General features: G+C 50.9%; 1 protein-coding gene across 4 annotated transcripts; it reads left to right on the top strand.

Moving 5' to 3' along the window:
* The first annotated feature begins 801 nt into the window (after positions 1–801).
* Positions 802–25,325, top strand: phactr4a (phosphatase and actin regulator 4a). Of its 4 annotated transcripts, none has more exons than XM_084696049.1 (14): positions 802–890; positions 7,642–7,680; positions 15,597–15,770; positions 15,922–16,002; positions 16,167–17,393; positions 17,637–17,957; positions 20,391–20,940; positions 21,317–21,585; positions 21,756–21,909; positions 22,077–22,132; positions 22,737–22,795; positions 23,013–23,150; positions 23,562–23,638; positions 23,725–25,325. In XM_084696049.1, exons 2-14 carry the CDS (start codon positions 7,668–7,670, stop codon positions 23,738–23,740), a joined length of 3,135 nt encoding a protein of 1,044 aa, XP_084552175.1. In that variant the 5' UTR covers positions 802–890; positions 7,642–7,667; the 3' UTR covers positions 23,741–25,325. The 4 variants fall into 4 exon arrangements, with proteins under 4 accessions (XP_084552175.1, XP_084552176.1, XP_084552174.1 ...); XM_084696050.1 differs by lacking the exon at positions 802–890 and adding an exon at positions 1,078–1,164; XM_084696048.1 differs by lacking the exons at positions 802–890; positions 7,642–7,680 and adding an exon at positions 10,975–11,397.
* The last annotated feature ends 202 nt before the right edge of the window (positions 25,326–25,527 follow it).

Raw genomic sequence — 25,527 nt, 5'->3', positions numbered from 1 at the left:
TTTATGTTTGACTATGAAAAAAAGTAGGCCTACATTAACACATATTACAAAAGGAGAAAATGACTAATTATCCAGAAACATTGTCATTCATATGGTGTGTTCCATTTTTATAATTGTGTTTTCAATTTTGCACTTCAGTGTGCTGTAGTGTGCAGCCAAATGCTTAGTTGTGTGTACTCTGTGTGTACTCAATGAATGGTATGTGTGTGTAATTTGAAAATATGGCCGTGTGCACCAAATGAAAACACAAGTTCCATTTTGTGAATAGTTACTGTAAGAGATTTGATGGCAAAGAGCCATCTTGCAAAGGGAGTGTCAAGTTTAGCATTTTGTGTGTAAGGTTTTTAGTTTTGTGTGTGCAGTTTTGAGAAAGCTGTTATTGTTTTGAGAAACGTGTGTTAACAATTGTGAAAAACTGTTATCAGTTTTCTGTTATATCTCACTGACCCAGTAGATGGCAGCAGAACATACACAACAACTATTATGCGATGTCTTCTTTCACATTATCTCCACCCTGCTATTCATTTGATGGCCAGCAGAGATCATACTACTCTAACTCTTTACTACACCTCATAATCACATCTCATACACACTACAAACACATACAATGTTAAATTCTGAATCTTGTAACTTTCGTGTTATCATAATCCCAGTTTACTATGTGCAAAACATATTTTGATAATCCAGAAAGTATACATTATAAAACAATATGTAAAATTGTTGTTAATTTGCTTCGTTTCCTGTTCTGAAAGGTAGGTTAGCTAATCAGTGAAGGGCAGGTTTCCTAAGCCATGCAGTGCGCATGTGCATCAGTAATCTTTCAAGTGGAAGACCTACTATACTTTGACTACTGACACCTGTTTGGGTTTTGGAACTTTTGGAAAAGACAAGTTCGTATTTACATTTATTTCATATAAATGACCTTTTGGTAAATTATAAATATTACTACGTTGATGGTTTGGCATATTTGATTATTGGGTCACTGTTGCGTGCTTTAATTGTTCGGCATGCTAACTGACTAGCTACTTGTAGCTAGTCTAGCTACAAGCTAGAATGAACTGGAGTTCCGTATTGAGTGCTAACTGATTGAGCACGATAAGGGTGCTGTACACAGAAATCAGCGGGGATGGGGGCGTTGAACTTGTCGTAGCTTGCGAAATCGCGGTAAGTGTAGATATTGAACTTGTCATTCGTTATTTCTTAGCCTAATCTAGTATGTTTTGGAATTGATTTCTAAATTTAATACCACCTGTTGCTGGGTGAGCTAGCAGCAACTTCGTTGTTGTGTTGCCAAAATACTAGCTTGATAGTACTACGATATATTTCAGGGAAAGCTTTTCTGATACCAGTGGAGTTTAAACTTCAAATAGTAGAACGATAACTTCAAGTAATAAAAAATAGGTACGTTTTTGTTATCCGCAGAGCTGCATCAGTGTCTCAGACAGAGGCTGTATTAAATGTATTCATATGGTGTCAGCATTCTGGGAGATGGTGAAACATCAAATACTGACAGGTTAAAGTAGTTGGTAAACAGTGGTAATATAAAACAATGTTTTTTAGAAAGTGTACAAACATTGTATGCATCTACTTTCATTTAGTTGTGCATGTATTTCCACTTGTTTACTTAAACGAAATACTTTTCGTTTCCTGCATTCCTCAACGTTCCTTTACTGGCACCTTTGTCAGTCTCAACATGTTCAAATTTTTTCCGAGTGATGACAATGGGGATAAAGGGGTTTGTATAATAAATCACCCCAGGTCTTGAAATGATGACTTGAAATTACTTCTAGGAAGTGGGGAAAAAACAAAAGAATGTTTATGCTCTCAGTTCAAGATAAGCTTCAAACTGTTCTGAGAGGCTATTGTGTTACTTCCTTTAATTAATGGTCTAAGATCCCTGCAGCCATTGATGACTGCCATCTCTTATCACAGGTGGGATCACAGGTGGTAGCCTATAGTCAGGGGAAGATCAGTCACCTATGAAAGGGAGAACCTTTATATTAGCCCACCAGACTTGACTGTACATGCCCACCTTTACAACAATACTGATGCTACTGAATTGTTGTTTTTTAGGCTGTGGGGTTATATGCAGGATACTGCATAGCTGGCATCAACTGGGAGTGTTGGCAGAAGTTCATTCAGAGCCATGTTGCTCATTTGCTAACTAACCCCAACGTGGCACTTTATGAGATGAAAGCCAAGCTTGCAGAATGAACTCCACACAATGGGTGATTGTGCCCCGTTTAGCCCAGGTCCTCTCCACTCTTCTCTCTGGCCCCTAATGAGCTATTGCGTCGATGGTAGTGAATAGTGGCACTGGCTGTTTTTGTAGGATGTTCACAAAGACTTATCAGAACAATGAAAAATAGAGGACAGTTGATGCTGCATTAAGTTAGGGTCTGAGAAGAGTTTAGAATTAGGACACAGCAACGCTGCTTGTCCTCTGTTTAGTCTTTTAAAAAACAAATCTGTTTCATATGATTTACTCTGACGGAAGTGAAACTCATGTCATACTGGGTCAAACTGGTTGTTCATCTGAGATGTGCATTGCGGAGCTTTTACTGTAATGACCAAACCTGAAAATCCGGCTTCCATTTAGCCTACTATTTCAGCTATTCCTTTTGTAACATCCTTGTTTTCTTATTTTTGTGGAGGCTTAGGCCATCACACATAAAGTTTGTACAAACATGACCTACTGTACAGAGCCAGCCAAAACAGGCCATCACTCACCTGCCTGGGGCTCACCAAACAGATTCAGTAACATGGCGGACTGTATGTTTATGTGTGTTGTGCTGCCAGTTCATGGCTTATCTTGGTGCTCCTCTGTAGTCTGCACTAAAAGCATTGTGTTCACACCCTGACTTCTGTGTTTGCCTTGCTCTGCTTGCTCATTTCAAAAGGCGGTTGTCCTTCCGAGGCAAGTCGTGGCAAGTCAGGCAGACCCAATGCACAGCCTGGACATTTGAGTATGGAACAACAGGGTAGCCTAGCTTAAGTGCTGATAGTTGTCTAGTGAATAATTTGTAGGAAACCTCAGTTTGCTCTCACCATGCGCATCATTGGCCATCTCAAATAGACCCAGGGACATGTGATCGGTCTCTTTGTCCTTAACATGTCAGTGAAGTAGCCTGAGATCAATTGGGTTTGCAATGTGGCTATAGGCCTTTCCTTGACTCCTACCACCAAAATACGGTTTATCCAACCGTATCCTGCTCTGTACTTTGCTTTGAACAAAAGCATCTGCTGAGAATGTAACGTGAGAGTTTTAAGAAGTAACCACATGATAAACCCCTGAAAAGGAGACTTTAATATTTTTCTAAACGGCCCAACCCGACACTATCCAGGCTTAGATGGATACCAGCCTAATCTGTTTGAGGGGAGATTGGTGATTTGGGTGAAGTGATGATGGCAGGCTTGCAGTACACTGTATTTCATCTCTACCTGATCCTGCCCACACTCTGTGGATTAGAAGGCTCAGTTACAGGGTGTGCACTGTGACACTCAAATAGAAGGCCCCTTCAGCTGTGCAGGTGTACAAGATACTGGACTCACCAAACCAGTTGGGCAGGCAACATCTGACCAGGCATGCATTTACTTCCTGCCATAATGCAGGCAAAATAATCTGAATCAGAAATGGGTCTATTACCAAGTAAGGTATTACATAGTATTTATTGATGATGAAACAATAAACATCATATATTATTAGTTATTTGTTTGCTAATAAACACAATAAACATAGTGTGAGGACACAAACAGGCAAGTGGAAAAAGTGCAAAATTAGAAAGAAATGACAAATGAACAATAGAAGATATGAAAAAGCATACTAGAAGCCTAGGCTAGCTAGACTTCTCAAATAACAACATAGCCTGGTTTGCCAAACCCTCACAGATGGATGTTTTCTTGTCAAACCACACTTGGAATCACACTGTAATGTTTGTTACAGTTAACCTAACTAATCCTTTGTGTTACATTTAGTCACACTACATTTAGTCATTTAGCAGACACTCTTACTAAAGTGTCACTTAAGTGTTAATCCAATTCATTTGATGTGTCTTTATATTCTAATTGGTGTCTGGAATTGCACAGGCTGTAGGATTATCCTGGTTGAATACAGTGTCAGAAGGTCAATCCTGTTCAATAGTGAATGTGAGGATAATGGGATTCAAGCAAGAGACTTCCTCTAGTCATTGTGTTAGCTGAGTATAGAGTACTGTACCCAGTTCTCATTGCGAGCACTGCAGATGTACCTAAGGAATCTAGGAAATTACAGCTCGTCAACAGTCTTTATATGTGCTGAATGAAAATATATTCAGTTGAACTTTCTTGACCTGCGGTTCCCATGGTTCTGTGGCTCTGCTAAAGAGCAGCCTGCCAAGCTAACCCGTGTCAGTTATATGCGGGTCAAGTGCTTGACTCCAGGTTCGAGCTCTCTATCATTCTTCACACAAGCTAGTCACATGGGCAAGGATATGAGCTAGTTTTGGTGAACGGACTTTGCTCAGAGTGGGAAACATTCCATAACGCTGGCCGATACTCCCCCCCCCCCCCCCCCCCCCCCCACACACCTACTTTCGATGCAGCCAATGACACGCTGGCCAGCCGTTAAGTTGCTACTGTGACCATGTGAGTTAAACACTCCTACGGGCTTGGCGGCTGGTGATTAGCGTCAGGCTGGATGTTGCCCTGGGAGGGCCTGAGGATTGGACACTCCCACACGTGGTTCAAACAGCCACTCTGAGCCACTCAGGACGACTCAAAGCTGCCTTGAGCTAGACTAACTGTGATTAACGCCATGGGAAGAAACACCTGATGGTCCTGCTGAACACATGTCTGTCTGCCTGAGAAGTAAAGTCCTTCCACTTACTAATACTGTTAGTGGTTGTGCTTTTGGCCCTGCTTTTTTAGGTAGGCCTAGTCCTCAGGGGTAGTCCTCAGGGGTAGACCTCAGGGGTAGACCTCAGGGGTAGACCTCAGGGGTAGACCTCAGGGGTAGACCTCAGGGGTAGACCTCAGGGGTAGTCCTCAGGGGTAGTCCTCAGGGGTAGTCCTCAGGGGTAGACCTCAGGGGTAGTCCTCAGGGGTAGTCCTCAGGGGTAGACCTCAGGGGTAGTCCTCAGGGGTAGGCCTCAGGGGTAGACCTCAGGGGTAGTCCTCAGGGGTAGACCTCAGGGGTAGTCCTCAGGGGTAGTCCTCAGGGGTAGACCTCAGGGGTAGACCTCAGGGGTAGTCCTCAGGGGTAGGCCTCAGGGGTAGGCCTCAGGGGTAGGCCTCAGGGGTAGTCCTCAGGGGTAGTCCTCAGGGGTAGACCTCAGGGGTAGACCTCAGGGGTAGACCTCAGGGGTAGTCCTCAGGGGTAGGCCTCAGGGGTAGGCCTCAGGGGTAGGCCTCAGGGGTAGGCCTCAGGGGTAGTCCTCAGGGGTAGACCTCAGTGGTAGACCTCAGGGGTAGACCTCAGGGGTAGACCTCAGGGGTAGTCCTCAAATAAAGAAACCCAGTTTAGTTAGAGCCATAATGTCACATTTAAGAACATTTGACTCAAACTTGACCAAACCCATACCCTATAGGATTTGAGCTAGAATTTGATGTTTTCTACTTTGAAAACCCATGATGCAATAATTGGATAGGTTCCCAAAACAAATCCATTATGTCTACACACAACTGTAGACAACCCTAACTAACCCTAACCCAATCAATCAATGACTGTTCACATCAGCATCCAAACACCCAGACGATCACACATGGTTGCTGTGGTCTAGCTGTGCAGCCTCAGCAGTACAAGTCAATGCGGCTAAGCTCACGTGAAAGACACTGTGAGCGCATCCAGCTTTCCTCGCCATGTGACGAATGTGGGGCACAGACTAGGCATGTGCGCTCCCTGGCCTTCTCACCTTTACTGCTCCTCCCTCCCTGGCACCGCCTGTAGAGAGGTCTTCTCCTCCTCTCCCAACTGCTCTCCATTTGCTGCGGTGTAAATCCAGGCGTTGGCATGGCCTCGAAAAGTGGCGTTACTCAGTCAGTGTGACATGGGAGTTCCCACCACAGTGAGACAGACTGAGACCTCTGTCACCACACACAGTGAGACAGACTGAGACCTCTGTCACCACACACAGTGAGACAGACTGAGACCTCTGTCACCACACACAGGGGGACAGACTGAGACCTCTGTCACCACACACAGGGGGACAGACTGAGACCTCTGTCACCACACACAGTGAGACAGACTGAGACCTCTGTCACCACACACAGTGAGACAGACTGAGACCTCTGTCACCACACACAGGGGGACAGACTGAGACCTCTGTCACCACACACAGTGAGACAGACTGAGACCTCTGTCACCACACACAGGGGGACAGACTGAGACCTCTGTCACCACACACAGGGGGACAGACTGAGACCTCTGTCACCACACACAGTGAGACAGACTGAGACCTCTGTCACCACACACAGTGAGACAGACTGAGACCTCTGTCACCACACACAGTGAGACAGACTGAGACCTCTGTCACCACACACAGGGGGACAGACTGAGACCTCTGTCACCACACACAGTGAGACAGACTGAGACCTCTGTCACCACACACAGGGGGACAGACTGAGACCTCTGTCACCACACACAGGGGGACAGACTGAGACCTCTGTCACCACACACAGGGGGACAGACTGAGACCTCTGTCACCACACACAGTGAGACAGACTGAGACCTCTGTCACCACACACAGTGAGACAGACTGAGACCTCTGTCACCACACACAGGGGGACAGACTGAGACCTCTGTCACCACACACAGTGAGACAGACTGAGACCTCTGTCACCACACACAGTGAGACAGACTGAGACCTCTGTCACCACACACAGGGGGACAGACTGAGACCTCTGTCACCACACACAGGGGGACAGACTGAGACCTCTGTCACCACACACAGGGGGACAGACTGAGACCTCTGTCACCACACACAGGGGGACAGACTGAGACCTCTGTCACCACACACAGTGAGACAGACTGAGACCTCTGTCACCACACACAGTGAGACAGACTGACCGTGCTTGTCCACTATAGCGGCGCGGAGCGTCGGCTTCCAATTAATTTTCAATGAAACCGGGCGTTGACGCTCGCGTACGCTCCCACAATGCCCTACACCAGCGTCAATGCCCGGTTTCATTGAAAATGGATTGGAAGTCCACACTCCGTGCCGCTCCGCTGTAGTGGACACGCACGGTGAGACCTCAGGGATGATGGATTTTCAAAACTCTGCACGTTTCGAAGCCATTTGTAATAGGAGAAAAGTTGTTGGACATTTTTACACGCTAATAATCTGAGCATTTACTCAGTACAACATTTACTCAGTACAACACCAAACATCGTCTTGATGAGACTTTACTGAAAGCAAACTGAAACGTTAAACGTTTACAGTGGGAACCCTTCCACTCTGAGGTATTCTGAGGATTCAGACAGACTACTGATGCAAGACTGACAGTGTCCCTTGACAGATATAAGGTCCTTACATGTTTGGTTATCAGGCTTAGGAACTAAACATGTTTATCTGTTTCATGTTATCCTTTTACGTCGTTTAGCTTTACTTTGCTTTTTCAGCTGTTTTGAACTCATCCGCTTCTCTTACCTTGTTTGGTCTTATTCAGGTTCTGCTGACTGCACAGGAACTGTGATGGAAAATCAAGGTGAGAAAAACACAAAATACACTTCCTTATGAGTGTGTATGTTTACACACACACACACACACACACACACACACTCACTCACACACACACTAGTTTGTCTTCACTGCTGACTATTCAACATTTATTACCCATGATGTAATTCCAACTATGTAACTGAAACCGTACTCATGTGAGGTACTTGTCAGTTTGTGCCTGCGTGTGTTAGTCTCTGTCCTGTCAGGGACAGGCATGGTATCAGTAGGCCAGAAAACAGGGAGTCAACACAGTACTAAGTTGCTACGCTATCCTTCAAGGCTTGGCTGGGGCAGTGACGCGGGCCTGTGTTGACACGTTGTCTGTCGTTGATAGGGCCTTGACTAGAGGACACACCTGCAAAGAGAGACAAAGAGACACACCCACCCACCCACACACACACACACACACACACACACACACAAGGCCCAGAGCTCAGTTTCTCGACAGGCCACAGTGTTAGTGGAGCAGGGGACACACTGGTGTCAGGTACAGTAGACACACTCGGGTGTCACGCCGGCACCTCATCTCTGTCCCAGTGGGACTTTACCAATCTGGGAACCTCTGTTTGGATTTGGACTACAACTAGGATGGCTGTACAGTGTGAGCAGACTGTGTGTGAGTATCTCTCTCGCTTCGGGGGCATTTGGATGTCTTTCTGTAGGGCAATTACTGGCAGGCCACTGAATAGAAATAGGCTTCTCCAGGCTTTAAAGAGATGCGACAGAGCTGAATTGCGTGGGGCCATGTGACTGGTGTTGTTGGTGCTTTTTGGTCCGGTCCCCAGTGGCCCTGCTAAGCCTCGCTGTGATGGACAGTGGGTCAAGACCTCACCGGGCCCTCATTGGCTCAGCACAGCACAGATCAAGCTTAGTCAGGTCTTGGGACAACAAAATCAAAGGGTTAAACAGATTGGGTGACTTGATCTTCTTTTCCTTGCCCGGCCAGACTCACAGTAAAAATAGCTTCTTTCCCTCACTGTAGTATGGGGACTGTTCTCAGCATTGGCACCCTTTGTTTTATACTATTTAACGCTAACTCCCTGGTATAGCTTAACAACTTTTTATTGCTGCCGCTTCTTTTTACTTATATATTTTGATTGAATTTGTATAAATATTAGATTTTTGTATTTGTATGCCTATTATGAGGCTAACCCTTGTCTTCAGAATGACTTTTTTCAGAATGACCTGTGTCATGTGCATACAGGTCTCTGTGTTGCAGCAGTAAGCTCAGTGTGTTGTAAGCTACTTTCCTTTGTGAAACTGAACTCATCCAGTGTGTGTATCTACCTCCCCTGACTGTGTTAGAACCATCGACGTGCTTTGAGGATGAAACATTTCGTGTTGTTCTTGTGAGTCATGAGCCTATTTTCATTCCAGTGATGTTATCTTTCTCCCCCAAATTGAAATTTGAATTCAAATATACCCAATTTTCCCGAGATAATTGTCTGCCAGTAACATATGATGAGACAGTCAGCTTCAGTTTTCAGGGTTGTGCTCCTAATTATTGGCCTTATCATAAAGCTGACCCATAGCCTTGCATTCCACTCATTCTTGCCTGTCATTTTCTAAATGTGCTAGTTTCCTGTCATAACCTCACTGACACTCTAGAGGGAGCCACAGGCCTGTGCAATAACCCGTAAACAAGCCCGGTTGCTCAACTACTTCATGACGATCTCTTGGAATCCATTAAGAAGTTTTTGGAAATCAGACCTTTTTCTTTTTTTCCTTCTTCCCGCTCCTCCCAAGGTCACTTGTTAGCAGTCATGAACACTCACTGCTTAGCCCCTCTCTTGACTTGCTCACAGTGACACACTGTGGCAGAGTTTACCAGACGATCAATCAAAGCTGAATGGTTTCTGGTCCAGGTGATTGGGTTCTCCCCTATAGGTCCTTAGGAAGGGTAAACAAGCCAGCAGGTGCCTACAGGCAACATGTCTGTAACTCATTAATTGAGGTTCACTGTTCACCCACTCCTGAATGGTCCAAAGTATGGTGAGCTTGAAGCTGCCCTCTCCTTTTTACTGTGAAAACTCTAATGGCGGAGAACATCAACGTTTTTTTTTTTTAAGTTTACTGTCAAATGTGCCTAGTTTGCCAGGCAACGGCGGGCTGGACATTTTCAACTTTGTAACCTTCTTGATAAGATTCTCAGACGTGGAATGTATCAGTAAGGACCGTGTTGCCATTAGAATGTTCAGTGCTCTCTCACCAGATTAGCTAGTGTCTGTGTCATCATACACAAGAAGGCTCACTGCTTCATCCTGGCTTCATCTGGACTGACTGCCTCGTCACTGCTTGCTGTTGTACTTTCCAGTGTGCCTCCCTGTACTAACCGGGGTTCTCCCGGTAGAGGGATGGCTGTTCCTGCAGTAGGGCACACCTCCCCCCTCCCTCTCCCTCCTCCCTATCAGTTTGTCCGGTAGCCCAATCACAACCCCCCCCCCCTTCCCCCAGCCAGAGGGCCTGAGAGATATGTCGACATCCGGGCAATCTGCTCTGTCTCTACCACTCTCCGTGGAGTTCATGCCAGATTGAACACTCGCTGAAACGCACGCGTTTGTCAGTGTAATGGCTTGCTGTTAAGACCAGAGTGAAATGCATGAAAACACAAGTGAGGCCCAGTGTTAGACCTGCTAGTAGCCTACTGCAAGTGTGTGTGTGTGTTGTGTGTGGGGTGGGGGGGTGTAATCTTTCCCTCAAGGTAGACAGATGGGTCTAGTAGTTCACGTTCTGATACTTTTAAGCATGTTCACCATTTCCAAATTACCTTTAAAACTTTACAAAGGGTTTAAAAAAAAGTCAGCACATTGGCTGTAAAACAACCCTCTCAGTGAAAACCCGAGTACTGTCGATAACCATCCACAGGTATTATTTCCTAGCATGGAATGACAAGGCAGTACAATGCTGGCTTATCATTGCCTTTTTTTCTCATGCATGCACATATATGGTCGGATCCCGGAATGTCATTTGACTCTTCTGTGATGTCACTTCCTCTTGCCGGGCGCGAAGCTCCACCAAGGCCCAGCTCACCTTCCACTTCTCATGTTACTGCTCCCTGGAGAGCCCTCCTCTTGCCCTTGGGGGAGCTTTGGGTGTCAGCCCGTGGAAGGGCACTGGAGGGGCCCCACTGCAAACTCCTCTGGTCTTGACAACCAGACCATAGCCCCCCCCCCCCCCCTCCTCCACGACAACTCGCCTCTCCTGAACTTTGCCCCCTAAAAATCTGCCCTCAAGAATGACAGGCATGTGAGTCTGCCGGTGTAGCCTTATTGCCGTACCTTATTTATGAAGCCAAAACCAGGAAGGGAGGGACTTGGCGGCTGAGGGAGTTAGTGAGTGTGTGTGTGTGAGCGAGAGAAAAAGAGAGAGAGAGGGAAAGACCAAAACACACAAAGTGAAGGGAGGGGAAGAGGGCGAGTCCAGAGAGAGAGGGAGAGAGAGAGGGAGCGAGCACAACTCGGCGAGTAGGAGAGTCTTGGGTTACAGGAGCACTGTAAGGCAGGTTCCAGAAGAGCGGCGCAAGACGGTCGATATATATATATTCCACCCGTCCTCCCGCAGCCCGTGGCGGCTCGGGCTTTGGCCTCCACAGAGGCCGGGGCCTCCACAGAGGCCGGGGCCGTCAGCCACGACTCAGCTAGCATGGGACAGAGCGCCAGCGCTCAGACAGCAGCCCAGCAACCAGCGCTACACAACCACACCGGTGAGTCCTCGCATGGGGTGACATGGGGACTGGAGAGCCCCCTGTGGACCTGGAGGCTGCCTGCTGTTGGGGTGGGGTGGTGGAAGGTTCCGGAGGGGGGGGTGTCTAGAGAGTTTGAGCAGAGCTGGCGTGCCCCCCCGTCAATGTGGATTTTACAATGGAGGCTACACACACTGGTGTGTGTGTGTGTTTGTGTGTGTGTGTGTGTACAGGGGCAAAGGCAGCAGGCACAGACAGGTGTAGGGGAATGTGTGCCGATGGAATGCGGTGATTGTGAAAGGCACGAAGCTCCCCTGACTCTGTCATCTGTCTGTACTCCTCCCTCCCCCCCCTCTTCCCCTGCTCTGGAACACGGGAGGCTTTCATGAAGAACATACTGCAGGAGCTGGGGGTGCTAGGCACCAGATGCTTCCTTATCTCCGCCTCTCTGGGTTGATGTGGTCCGGCCCAGGATGCTGGTATCCTGTCTCCTGCCGTGTATGATGTGTGTTTGCACTGTGTGTTTGCCCTCAAGGCACTGTCTCCGCGCCACGCAGAAAACACATAGGAACCTGTTTGTGTTGTCAGTAGACCGAATGGCTTCAGTTTATAGCCCTCTTCAAGTTGTCTATCTTGTGCTTGGAAACTCACTTAGAAGGGGTTATGTTTCCTCTGGGAGGGTAAAGCACATGACATGGTCACAGTTGACTGGGAAAGTGGTGGACTTTGCAGTTGCTGGCATTGTTTTCTCATGGACTTTGAGGGAAGTTATGGTCGGCTACATCGTTAAAATGTCTCACGGCTGGTAAAGTCTTTGCAGGACAACTGAGCGTAGGACAACTGAGGGCGTAAGACTCACTTTATGAGTAAGTCTTACACACAAACGTGGACACAAGGTGAACCATAACGTGTGTGTGTGTGGGGGGGGGGGACTGAGGCTGTTCTACTCTGTATTTTTATTTTTACCACAGCTTCAGTGACTCAGTGGCTTGTCATGCCTTTGGCATGGGTCATATGGACTTACTGCATTGCTGCTTATTGCATAAGCGCACCCAGGCCTCTTCTGGCCATGTTACTGCAATGGCACCAGGTTCAGGAGCCTGACAAACAATAGGCGCATTGACAAAACGGTTCCAATATTTTCTTTTATGTTACAACGAGTTCTGCTGCTCTCAGTCCAGCTTAGCCTGCCGTCATTGTTAACCCTGCAGGTTTGGCTGCAGAGACTGGTGGTGGTGGGGGTCTGTTCCACGAGGCCCCACCCTCGCTGGCGTCCTGCGTCCAGCCTCACTCCTCCTCCTCCCGCCGGTGGCGTTCACCGACACCGGCCGTCTCGCATTGTCGCCTTCCTTTGTAGCACAAGGGTTGCCCGCCAGCCCAGCGCCCGTAGCAACCAGCCACACACACACGCGGCTCACACGGCTCACACGGCCCAGCCCCTCCCCGTCAAACCAACCCCAAGGCCACCCCACCCCCCTTTTTCCCCTCCTTCTCTGCACCCGTTGGTGGCCAGGCTAAGTGTCAGGAACAGCTGGGAGACAAGTGTGTTGGGAGAGAGGGAGGGTCCACACCTCCCCCCCCCCCCACCCCCCTACATTGCTGCCAGCTCGCCTCTCAGCAGCATACGGATGGAGATCACAGACACGCACACCACCCCCACCGGACTAGCAGAGAGGCCAGACAGCCTTGTTTATCCTGGGGAGATGAATGGACCTCACCGGTCTAGAAGGGTGTTAGCAGTCAGGGGTCAACCAAAAAAGGAGTGGCACTCATGTGTTGAGTACAGAGCGTGCCTAGAAAATGAAGAGACTGCAAGCGACGGTAGGCAAACGAGCTGGTGAAACAGGAGCCACAGGGTAGACGTATCGCGCTGGCTCTGCTTGGTTTAAGGCTCTAACCAGGCCTCTGCTTTGATACATTCTCGTTTCTGAGTTGTCCCCTAGCCCAAAGAATAAATCCTGTTCTCATGTACGTTAAACTGAGAGCTCTAGGGGCTGACTGACTCCATGTAACCTTTACATGAGCTGCATCAGGCCCTGGCACCGATTCCCTGGGCGTGTCAACTTGTGTCGACGCCACTGCCTACTCCATTGTCCCTCCACAGGTGACAGTGTCACCAGGACCGCGTCCTCAAATACCCCAGGGTGTATTGACCAGACGGGTCGGACCCGGATCAGAGACCGTGTCTGGTGTGGGTTTGCACAAGGTTTCGCTTGTTCTGTAAAAAGCAGGTGTCGCTCCGTCGAACTGGGGATGTTGTGGAGCTGAGATGGATGTGGCACCCCCAGCAGGCTGGGTTCACCTGGGATGTGGTGGAGATGAGATGGATGTGGCACGCCCAGCAGGCTGGGTTCACCTGGGATGTGGTGGAGATGAGATGGATGTGGCACCCCCAGCAGGCTGGGTTCACCTGGGATGTGGTGGAGATGAGATGGATGTGGCACCCCCAGCAGGCTGGGTTCACCTGGGATGTGGTGGAGATGAGATGGATGTGGCACCCCCAGCAGGCTGGGTTCACCTGGGATGTGGTGGAGATGAGATGGATGTGGCACCCCCAGCAGGCTGGGTTCACCTGGGATGTGGTGGAGATGAGATGGATGTGGCACCCCCAGCAGGCTGGGTTCACCTGGGATGTGGTGGAGCTGAGATGGATGTGGCACCCCCAGCAGGCTGGGTTCACCTGGGATGTGGTGGAGATGAGATGGATGTGGCACCCCCAGCAGGCTGGGTTCACCTGGGATGTGGTGGAGATGAGATGGATGTGGCACCCCCAGCAGGCTGGGTTCACCTGGGATGTGGTGGAGATGAGATGGATGTGGCACCCCCAGCAGGCTGGGTTCACCTGGGATGTGGTGGAGATGAGATGGATGTGGCACCCCAGTAGGCTGGGTTCACCTGGGATGTGGTGGAGATGAGATGGATGTGGCACCCCCAGCAGGCTGGGTTCACCTGGGATCCTGAACCTGGCCTCGGCTCAGACAACCTGCCTGGACTCGTCTCCCAACCTGTTCTGCCTCTCTCCAAACGCTCCTTTGCTTTCGCTCCCACTCCTTATTAAAAAAGGTTAGACAGACGCCCATCACAACAGTGACTGGCACTGATTGTACCGACATTCTAAAGAGTTCACCTGCCTCTGTGTAAAGTTTGGGAGGGGGGAGGAGAAGGAGGAGGAGGAGGAGGAGGAGGAGGAGGGTGTTGTGAATTAGCCTTGTCCTGGAGTGGATCCTTATCTGTGAGGAGAATATGTTTGCATATGTAACTGGCATTTCTGTTAAGTCCATTTTAATAATCATCATCTCTTCTTGGAAAGTTGAGCTAGACAGATGGACATGAGGATAATGGCATGGCATTTAATCAGATCACCATGTTTATCTCTTCCTCTTTCAATAAGGGTTCATTTGGCTTTTTTTCTCATTTGGCAAGGCACCTCTTGGCTTGAGTGCTAGATCCCCACAGCACAATATTACACAATTTGTGTGTGCGTGCACGTTTTGAGAGAGAGATTCATCATCATCTAAAAATGGGTTTCACGCCCGGCGTTGACTCATAAGTAGTTCATTCTACCCGAGCGGGATAAACTTCAGTTAATGTCTGAGTAATCCCTCCCAACCAGTATCACACTGCTTTGTTTACAGTGTATTTTGGGATCCTTTTTTGTGATGTTGTTTCAACTTGTAAAGAGGTTCCACTCTACCTGATACCCAACCGTGAATGTGGTCTTAATCCTTAAAACATTCTAGACCTACAAGATATGTTGTTTAAAAAAAAAAATCCAGCTCGACAGTTAGGTCTTCTGGTATATGTAGTCTTTCCTGTTGGTGTGACAGCTGGGAGAACTTGGCTGGCAATAATAGAGGAACGTCTGCCAGCCTTCACTCGGGCTGTCTGCCTGTCTTCTCCAAGAGGAATGTGGCACCAGTGTCAGACCCAGCTCAGACATAACACCTCACGCTACTGTACACCCCACAAACATGGACGCTGCCGCCAAGACATGAGCGGGCTGTGTCGGCACGCACTGGTCATCTCTGCTCCGAGGCATCAAGACAAGGAGACGTTTCACTCCTCAAGTCTGTCCTATCACATGGAGAAAGTGATAACCACACTCATTTGTGGTCTCTCTTTCTCTCTCTTTTCCCCCCCCCCGCTCTCCTTTTCTCTGTTCCTCTCTGTTGTCCCTCTCTCTCTGTTGCCCCACCTCTCCTTGCACCGGCGTGCTTCAGGCGATGAGGTGGACTTGCAGCGCGGTTCGACCGGGAGCGTGGGGGGCAACTCTGGGGGCAGCAGCAGCCCCCCGTCCAAGCGCAAGGGCAAGTTCACCACCCTCGGCAACATCTTCAAGCCCTGGAAGTGGAGGAAGAAGAAGGCTAGCGAGAAGTTCACGGAAACCTCTATAGGTTTGTAAAGCACCGTGTAGGCTAAACACTGCCAGTGCCATGAAGGGACTTTTACCCTTCTCCTTTTCCATCTTCGATCACAGTGATATTATACAAATATATTTAGCCCTTTATCTTTGATTACAAAGTACATCTGTCATTCTATTTCCAGTTTTGGAGAGGAAGATCTCCATGAGAAGACCCAGACAGGAGCTGATCGACAGAGGGGTGCTGAAAGAGATCCCCGAAAATGGTGGGTCCCAGACACAAACCTCCTGACGGCGCGCACACACACACAATCCTCCTGCCTCCCAAAAAATGCACGACGACGTCCTCGAACCCATGTTTTCTGTGTGTGTCTCTCTCTCTCTCTCTCTCTCTCTCTCTCTCTCTCTGCGCCTGTCTTGTGTGCAACAGAGATCAACGACGTGAACCGCGCCAAAGCCCCCCTGCCCAAGAACGGGCATGGGCCAGCCTTAGACGTTGACCACGTCTCCCTGTCGGGGAGGCGCGTCTCCCAGGGGGGGGACGCCCCCTCCTCGGACTCCAGGTCCAGCCTGAACCCCACCTGGCTGCCCCAGGTCGACGAGCGTCACAGCAGCTTCTCCAGCGGCGACCTGCGGGGCAGGGTGTCGTCGGACGCCTCGCGGAGCAGCCGCGCCCCGCTGGACGTGGACTCCCACGCCCGCCTGCCGGCGGAGGCGGACCGGCGCGGCCGCCTGGCCTCGGACCTGGAGAAGCGAGTGGGCGCCCAGGACGAGGGCCGGTACCGGCGGGAGGAGAGGAGGGACAAGGACGACAGGAGAGACAAGGACGACAGGAGAGACAAGGACGACAGGAGAGACAAGGACGACAGGAGAGACAAGGACGACAGGAGAGACAAGGAGGAGAGGAGAGACCCTCGCGACGACAGGGAGGAGCGAGGCCGGAGGGAGGAGAGGGAGGACCGAGAGAGGAGGGAGCGGGAGCGACGGGACGAGCGGGAGCGCGAGGGAGGGGACAGGAAGGAGGAGAAGGAGCGGCGAGAGAGGAGGGACGACCGGGCGGAGAGGGAAGAGAGGGAGCGGAGAGACCGCGACGAGCGCGAGAGGAGGGAGGAGCGGGAGAGGGCGGACGACAGGGAGAGGAGAGAGAGCAGGCCCGAGGACCGAGAGAGGAGGGACGACAAGGTCCGGAGAGACGACCGGAGAGAGGAGAGGGAGAGGAGGGACGACCGCGGGGAAAAGAGAACTGAGCGGGAGAGACCGGAAGAGAGGGAGAGGAAGGAAGACAGAGAAAGGAGGGAGGAGAGGGATAGGAGGGAGGAGAAGGAAAGGAGGGAGGAGAAGGAAAGGAGGGAGGAGAAGGAAAGGAGGGAGGAGAAGGAAAGGAGGGAGGAGAAGGAAAGGAGGGAGGAGAAGGAAAGGCGAGAGGAGAAGGAAAGGAGAGAGGATAGGGAGAGGAAGGAAGCTCGTGAGGGAAGGCCAGATACTAAAAGACCCGTGGAGGAGGTCCGCCCTCCAGCCAGGCCCCACTTTGAGACTGAGGCTCGGCCCGGCCCGGTCTTGTACCAAGACCACAAGAAGCCTCGTCCCATCTCCGAGATGACTGGAACGTCCTCGCTCACCAGGAACATCACGCCCGACTTGTTCCGCCCACGCACAGGTAAGACGCCAACGTCCCTGTGAATCACCAACCTGGGCAGATTAGGAGCACGCGGCCCTCCCACTCACTCCGGCTAAACTCTGAAAAAAGCCGCTTATTGGACGGTGTTGAGCAACAGCTTTTCCTCAGCTCTGCATTGTACTACGCACTCGGCACTTTGCGTCATGACCGCGTGTTGTGTTTGCACTTTGAGCTTCTGCTAAATGTGTGTTTGTGTGCGTGTGTGTCTTGTCCATTCTGTAGGGTCTGCCGGTGCCCGGTTTGCCCCCGACCCCGACTCTCCCAGAGAGCCGCCCCCCCACAAACAGGCCATGCTGCCCCCCAAGAAGCCTGCTGCTCCCTCCCTTGAGCCCGCCCCTCCCTCCTCCTCCTCTGCTGCACCAGTGGCCAAGCCCCCCAGGACCGTCTCCCTGATGGCCGACGACCCCCCTCCTCCACGCCCCGCCTCCGCCGCCCCCCCCGCCGGGGAGCCCAGCGCCCCCCCTCCCGTGCCCCCCCACGCCAAACAGCCCCCCGTCCCCCCGCCCAAGCCCAGCAACCGCAACAGCAACCCCGCACTGCTTGGTGAGTCTAGGCCCCGCCTCGCCGCTCCACGCACCCCCGCGACACAACTGACCTTTTTCCTTTTCAGCTTCCCGCTCTCCCTCTGCTGAATTTTGACAGACGGGTGACTGTCGCCTTTCAAGGAGCGTTGGATTTTTATTCCCCCCCCCGCGCTCCCAGACCTGCACTGGCTGTGCTGGTTCAGTGTGTGTGTTTGTGTGTGTGTGTGTGTGTGTGTGTGAGCTGCAGTGTCCTGAGGGAGGGCGGGATGGGGCTTGTCTCCGCTGCGTGGAAGCTGCAAGCCCGGCGCTTCTCTGCCGCGCCACCTGGCCGGGGCTCTCCATCAGGCCGTGGGGCACTACCAACCGTGTTCTCTGCCCTAGCTTGCCTTGCCAGGCTTCAGTTGCTGCTGCGAGGATCTACACACCCACACACACACACACACACAGTAATGCCTGTACACACATATATACGCACACAGTAACATTTGTTTGGAATCTCAAACATTCCTGTCCAGTTTGGGAGGCGTGGTTGCCATACATATGCTACTTGCACTCACAGCCTCTAAATCTAATTGGGCGTGACAGCGACGTTCCACTTTGACAGGCTCGCTGCTTGCAGTGGGCCGGTCTGATTGGCTGAGCAGGCAGGAGCAGAGGCTCCTGGGACGCTGGCTTGTTGTTGTTGTTTTCCTACTGTCTTGTCAGCCTCCCAGGACTTACTGGCACACACGCGTTCACACACCAGGAGTGTACAGTATCTGCCTACTCAGCAGCGAGCCCTAAGATTTGCAGCTGCTGCTGTTTTACTCCCATTAGTTTCTGTCTAGAACAGTAGATTGTAAACAAAGAAACACCCTATGAATTTGGAACCAAAATGCCACTAGGGGTATTTATGAAAACGTTATCCCCCTCTCACACACATAGTTTTACCTGAAAACCCTCTTGACTCGTTCACCAGAATCAGAATTGTGTTTAATTGCCAAGTAAGTGGTCACAAACAAGGAATATACTTTGGTTGGCAGGTGCATACAGTGAACATTTAAACATTTATTAAAATTTACAACAAAATAAAATTAACTACTGGCAGAGATATACAATATAATATAATATAAAATAAAATAAGATAAATTAAAAAATATAGAATACACAAATGTTAATGTGACAGAGGGTGTGAGGTAAAGTGACAGTGTCAGTTTGGGGCCTTGTTAAAAAGGCTAGCAGCGGAAGGAAAGAAACTGTTGTTGTGGCGTGAGGTATTGGTCCTGATGGAACGCAGCCTTCATTGTCCTTGGCAGGTTGAATGTCTTCAGCTGCTGCAGGAAGTACATCCTCTGTTGTGCTTTCTTGTTGAGGGAGCTGATGTTCAGTTCCCACTTGAGGTCCTGGGAGAGGATAGTGCCCAGGAAGCGGAAGGACTCCACAGTGTTGACTGGGGAGTCACTCAGGGTGATGGGGGTGAGTGGGGCTGTGTTCTTTCTAGAGTCCACAACCATCTCCACTGTGTTAAGAGCATTGAGGTCTAAGTTGTTCTGGCTTCACCAGGGGTCAGCTTCCCACCTGTACTGTTCCAACCTTCACGGTGTTCAACCAAGTAGTCCTGACTTCACCATGGTCTAAACGATTGAGTTTTGCACGCGCACACGCACTCCACACAGTACCAGGACGGTGCTCCCCTGCGACCAGGCCCTGTCTGTGTTCCAGCCTTCCTTTTGGCCGCCCTTGACCCCCTCCGCCTCCCCTCCCCACCAGCCTCCACCCTGCACAGGTTCTCCAGGGCCCGCCCGGCCCCCCACCACTGCCCCAGCTGGAGACGGCAGGGCGAGCAGGGCCACTACCTCTCCCTGCCCAGCCACCTCTGCCATCGTGCTGGACAGCCCTGCCCAGGTACCCTGCTGGGAGCCGTCTCCCGGCCACACACGTCCCCTCCCCCCTCCACCGGCTCTGATAACCAATCAAGCGGCATGGATCACCCCCCCCCCCCCCTTACCACCACCAGTCACGGCATGCGCTTTCCTCCAGCACACCTCTGAACTGCATGTCGCGACAGGAAGTTGCCGCGAAACTGACCTCGACACGGCCGCCACGGAAAGAACCCACGCATGGGATTTATTAACCGTCTCCACGACCAGGGTTTATGGAGCGTACCGTGTAGACCGATGACCTCAGCCTCGTGTGCCCTGCGGACTGCTACTAACGAAATCCCTCTCAGGGGGTTTGGAGCTGAGCCCGTTCCCCAGCACGGGATGAGACTTGTCGTTTTATCTGTGAACACGTCTCGTATTGCAACTATGTGCTCGGCTTTTCTGTTTGGCTCTCCCTCGTCCCTAGTGCTCCCACTCCCGATGTCGAAAGTTAACGTGTCTTCACAAAGGACATGCACCTGGAATCCGGACGTGTTGTTTGAGGTGTGGGCTGCTGGTGTGTGATGGTGTCTGTGTGGTGTGTCTTTCAGCCGAGCTGTCTCAGCCCTCCAGTGGAGTCATCGTGGTACCTGCCCCCGCCAAGCGCTCTCCACCCACCCCGCCCAAGAGGATGACGCCCGTCACCAAGCGCCAATCGGAGGAGCCGCTGCCACCGCCCTCCCAAGCCCCAGCCCCAACCCCGGCCTCGGGGCCCGCCTCCGGCCCCAACCCCTCGGTCTCCATCACCGTGCCCACTGCTGCTCCGGCTGGGCCCGGTACTGACAACAGCAGCTCAGCAGACCCGACCTCCCCGCCCCCAGCGCACATACCCCCGTCACCTCCCCACACCCTGCCCCCGCCTGCCCCCGCCCCACAGCTGAGGGAACCTCCGTCGCCCAGCACGGATCCCCCCAGCCACCCTCCCAACATCCCCCTGCACCTCCTGATCCAGCAGGCCCTGAACAACAGCCCCAGGCCGTCCCCGTCCAACCCGGGCAGCTCGCAGAGGGCCCACTCCCTGCTGTTCGAGTCCCCGCCGGAGTTCCTGGTGGAGCACGGGGGGCGCTACTCCCTCCCCGTCACCTTCGAGCCTGTCAGACTGTGAGTGCTCTCTCTCTCGTTCTCTCTCTCTCTCTGTTTCTCTCTCTCGCTATCTCTCTCCCCGTCTGTCTGATTCTATCTCTCTCTCTCTCTCTCTCTCTCTCTCGCTATCTCTCTCCCCGTCTGTCTGGTTCTCTCTCTCTCTTTCTCTGTCTGCTCTGACTAGTGTCCGATTCACGCCAGACCCCCTGGAGCTGTCATGATCCACTCACAAGTTACCGCAGTTTGGGAACCAATGTGTTTGTCTCGCCCTTCTCTCCCTCGGTCTGGGTTTTTTTTCTCTCTCTCTCTCTTACCCTCTTTCTCTCTCTCTCTCTTTTCTCCCTCCATGTCAATCTCTCCTTCTTCCTCCCCTTTGCTCTCTCCCCCCAACCAGACCCGATGACGATGACTTTGACATGGAGGAGGAGCTGGAGAAGCTGAACTATGAGCGCGGGGCCCCGGGGCCCTGGCAGGCCGAGCTGGAGCCCCGCAGCCGCAGGGGCTTCCTGGTGGACGACCCCCGCGTGTCGGTCATCCCCGAGGGCCGCGGCGACAGCGATGACTCGGACCACTCGGACGAGGAGGAGGCGGAGGAGACCGACTCGGACGGGCCCATCCTCTACAGAGACGACACGGATGAGGACGAGGAGGAAGGCCCTCCCAGTAAGGAACACTTGTCATTCTCAAAAGCGTTTCATCAGTAAGGACATGGGAGGCCAAAGGGGAATGGCTCGCTGTCTTCGACAAAGCCAAGCAGCCATAGTAGTCTAGTCTCGTATGCCTCAGCGAAACGGGCCTGTTGTAACCGCGGTGTGCGTGTGTGTGTGACCCAGGCGGGCTGGCCAGCCGTGTGAGGAGGAAGGACACGCTGGCGCTGAAGCTGGAGCGCCAGGCCATGGAGGCCCAGGGCGACCAGGACGGCAACACCTGGCAGAGCCGGGAGCAGTGGGAGGCTCTGAGGAACAAGATCGGCAGCACGCTCACACGGTTAGCCCTGGCCTTCTGTCGGTGTGTCTGTCTCTGTGTGGGTTGTGTGTGGGTGAATGGAGAACAGTTTGTGTGATGAAGCCTCCATGCTGTGTGGGTGTTCCCGCTCAGCCATGTTTGTTTATGGAGGACCTTACTGAGAACCTGCTGCGTGTATCTGTAAACAGGAGGCTGAGCCAGAGGCCTTCACTCGAGGAACTGGAGCAGAGGAACATTTTCCAAGGTAACCCCCCCCCCCCCTCTCTCTCTCTCCGTCATTTGCTGCCCTCTCTTTACCCTTCCGCACCCCTATCGGTCGGACACGCATGTTCACCTTGGCCGCCTCTCCGTCAATTTCCATAGTCTTTGCTGAGTGCAGCACTCATTTGCTTACATGCTTTGTTTTTCTCTTCGGTCGAGCCGTTCTTCACCATTGTAATTGGCTCTTGCGGCCTGAAAATTCTGACTGTCGCATAATTCAGACGCCACCTTGTGGCCTGTGACAGTACTTGCACAAAAGTCCTGCTTGCGATTCCATCCTGCTGTGTCATTTACGTTGATTGCTCTTTCGAGTTCATCATAAATTCCCAAGGGCATTAACATGACATGCATATGACATAACTGAACGTATGCCGGTCGAACGCAGACTGAAGTATCAGGGGTAGTCCTCAAGACAGGTCTGGTGAAGCCAGAGCCACGAGCGTTTCCTGAGACAATGGCGGGCCTTGTGCTGGCCGTGATTAAAACGGCTCTTGTTACAGAGCCGCTGGTCCGTTCTACCCGAGACTGGCGGCAGTGTTTCTCTCTCTCTCTTTCTCTCGCTCACGGAATGTTTTCTCTCCCTCCAGTGAGCGAAGCGGATCGACGGGCAGAGAGGAGCGAGATTAAGCGCAGGCTTACCAAAAAGGTCAGGCTGGCGCACACAGGAACACGCGCGCACACACACAGACAAACACTCACAGAGCTCCGATCCGCCAATGAAAGGTTTAAACCTTTCAAAATGCCCTTGAATGTGTCTAAAGACGACCTATCATCGTGTAGCCTCATCACAAGTCACCAGCACATGATGCCTATCTCTGAGGGCTAGCAGCTGAGTGTGTCTGCTCCCCCCCCGCCCTCTCCAGCTGTCCCAGAGGCCCACGATAGCAGAGCTGCAGGAAAGGAAGATCCTGCGCTTCCACGAGTACGTGGAGTGTACCCACGCCAACGACTACGACCGGCGCGCAGACAAGCCCTGGACCAAGCTCACCCCGGCCGACAAGGTGAGACGTGCACCACTCTCTCACACACACACACACACAGGGGATCCTCATTAACTGCTCATTAATTCCGCTCATGGAGACTGGGGTACAGGGTCGCAGGGGTAATCAGCTCAGATAAGATTTGCATTCCAAATGGATGCAACCTTTTTGCGTCAAAATGCCGTGGCTTTGTTGAGTTCTACCTTGTGAATTATCTGCTCCAGTGAAGCAAGGTGAAATAGGCAGGAAAATTAATGGTGGCGGTAACAATCTCGAATGCAGCCCCCACAACTGAGCCGGCCGCATGGTGTTAAAACATTCTGAACCCGGTAAAGAGTCCGAGTTGTTAGGTTTTGTGAGCAGAGAGTGTCTTAGTGGAGCCTGTTTGGGGTGCCTGTGCTGTACCTGAGCCCATGTCTGTCCTTCCGCCAGGCGGCCATCCGCAAGGAACTCAACGAGTTCAAGAGCTCCGAGATGGAGGTTCACGAGGAGAGCAGGATCTACACCAGGTCAGTTTGGCACACAAACACACACACACAAAAAAACAGATATTAAAAGTCCTGATCCCAACGCCTTCTCCTTTTTATTTATTCAGGTTCCACCGGCCTTAGCTGACTGTCCGTGTCCACTTGAGAATAAGCACTTAGGCCGGGGCTTGAGGGGGGGGCCATGGTGCGGAACACAGCCCCCTGGCACAGCCCCGTCCGCCTCTCTAAGTACCCTGGGATCCACACCTCCACGTCTGAAACCTTGGACTAGGCCTGCCGTCCTTCAGCCCAGACACTGGCCGCCCTCGGTACCAAACACCTCCCGTTTGTGGTCCCCTGACTGCTACTCCCACTGCAGACCCTGCTGAGCATCTCTGCAGCCACAGCATCAGAGATGCAGATCAAGCCCCCGAACTCTGAGCAGAAGCAGAGGGGGAAATGTGGCGGTTCACTGCCAATGGAGAGCTTGCTGTGACTGTTTCACCTGGGCCACGCTGGAGGTTCCCTGTGCCAATACTGAGGGTGATGGGGGGGGCTCTCCTCTGGGCTCTGTCGTGACAGTAGCAGAGCCGTGTCTGGAAGGACCTGTTGTTAAAAGACAGAGAGTCTGTGACAGTTGGTTTCCTGTTCTGTTATTTCTGTCTGCTCTCTCTCTCTCTCTTGCTCTCTGTCTTTCTCTCTCTCGTCCTCCTCAGGCTATACAGATCCAGTGAGGCCTTCAACTTCATTTTAGAGTTTGTGAAAATGTTTTTATCTCCTGATGGGGAAGATAGTGTACAGAGATTATCCTAAATCTTCATATTATATTTGTAAAGGCGGTACTAATTATAATCTTTCTTCAAACTGATAATTGTTAATAGTTTTCTTCTGATAAACCACATTGTGTGTGTATGTGTGTGCGTGTAGACATGCATGTCTGTTCAAGGGTACCCACTGGTGTACCAGCCTTATTTTGGATGTGACGGGTTAATCTTATGTGCATATCATTAAGTGTATTATATATTATGTTCATACTGTTTGTCAAATGGTGTGGGTGAGACCAGGTTGGTACATGAAAGGGTGTGTCTGTTTCAACCATGTTGGTGTAAAACTCTGGTGCGTTTATGAACAAACTTTGTCTATTATGGCATGGAGCACCACAACTCACTGGTCGCTTTGTATTTAGTTGATACATTTATATATAGATTGTGTGTGCTGAATAATCTTTATTAATGCACCTTACTGTTAAATGGAAATCATGAAAACTGTCATTTGTATAATAAAAATAATAATGTGACTTTAGAATTCCAAACTTACACTACGATTCTTTGATAGTTGGCATTGGCAACTATGGCTGGAAAATGACCATATGATTTGGACTTTACTATGGTTGTGCGCTACACTGTATGTGGACTGGAGGGCGGTCACCACCGCTCCACACTAGATTCATCATGTAGGTTAGCTTTGTTCTTTAATGTACATGACTGTCTAATTCTAACAAATGTTTAATTGAATTAAAGTATTATGCAACTATTTTTTCAAAGCAGTATGACCCGATTAATGTTGCAGAAATTGGTACAGAAAAGGGTTTATTACAAATGTATAGTTTCTTTTGTTGTTTCTTTTTCGTGTTTTTTTTTACAAAGAGATCTATGAAGCTCTCTTGCAAGGTACTACTGTATAAATGGTCAACTCCCATTCAAATTAAAAGAAAATGTGATCATGAGAAGGCATGTTTCTGCCGTCAATACTTCATTTGATCTTCTGGTGGAAGACCAGACGAGGGCGCTGTTGTTCCTTGAATCCCTTTTTAGTTTGAATTCTCACCCGAACCCTTGAATTGATTATGGTCATTGTTCCTCAGAAGTGCACTATTATTGTATTTTTTGAAGAATATTTGTCAGGTTTGACAAAACCCTCTAAGCAAATCA

Source organism: Hypomesus nipponensis, chromosome 4 (assembly GCF_054491055.1).
Source record: "Hypomesus nipponensis isolate SF chromosome 4, ASM5449105v1, whole genome shotgun sequence".
NCBI classification, from domain to species: Eukaryota; Metazoa; Chordata; class Actinopteri; order Osmeriformes; family Osmeridae; genus Hypomesus; species Hypomesus nipponensis.
The sequence above is the reverse complement of the archived record's forward strand: the minus strand, read 5'-3'. Positions and strand labels throughout refer to the sequence as shown.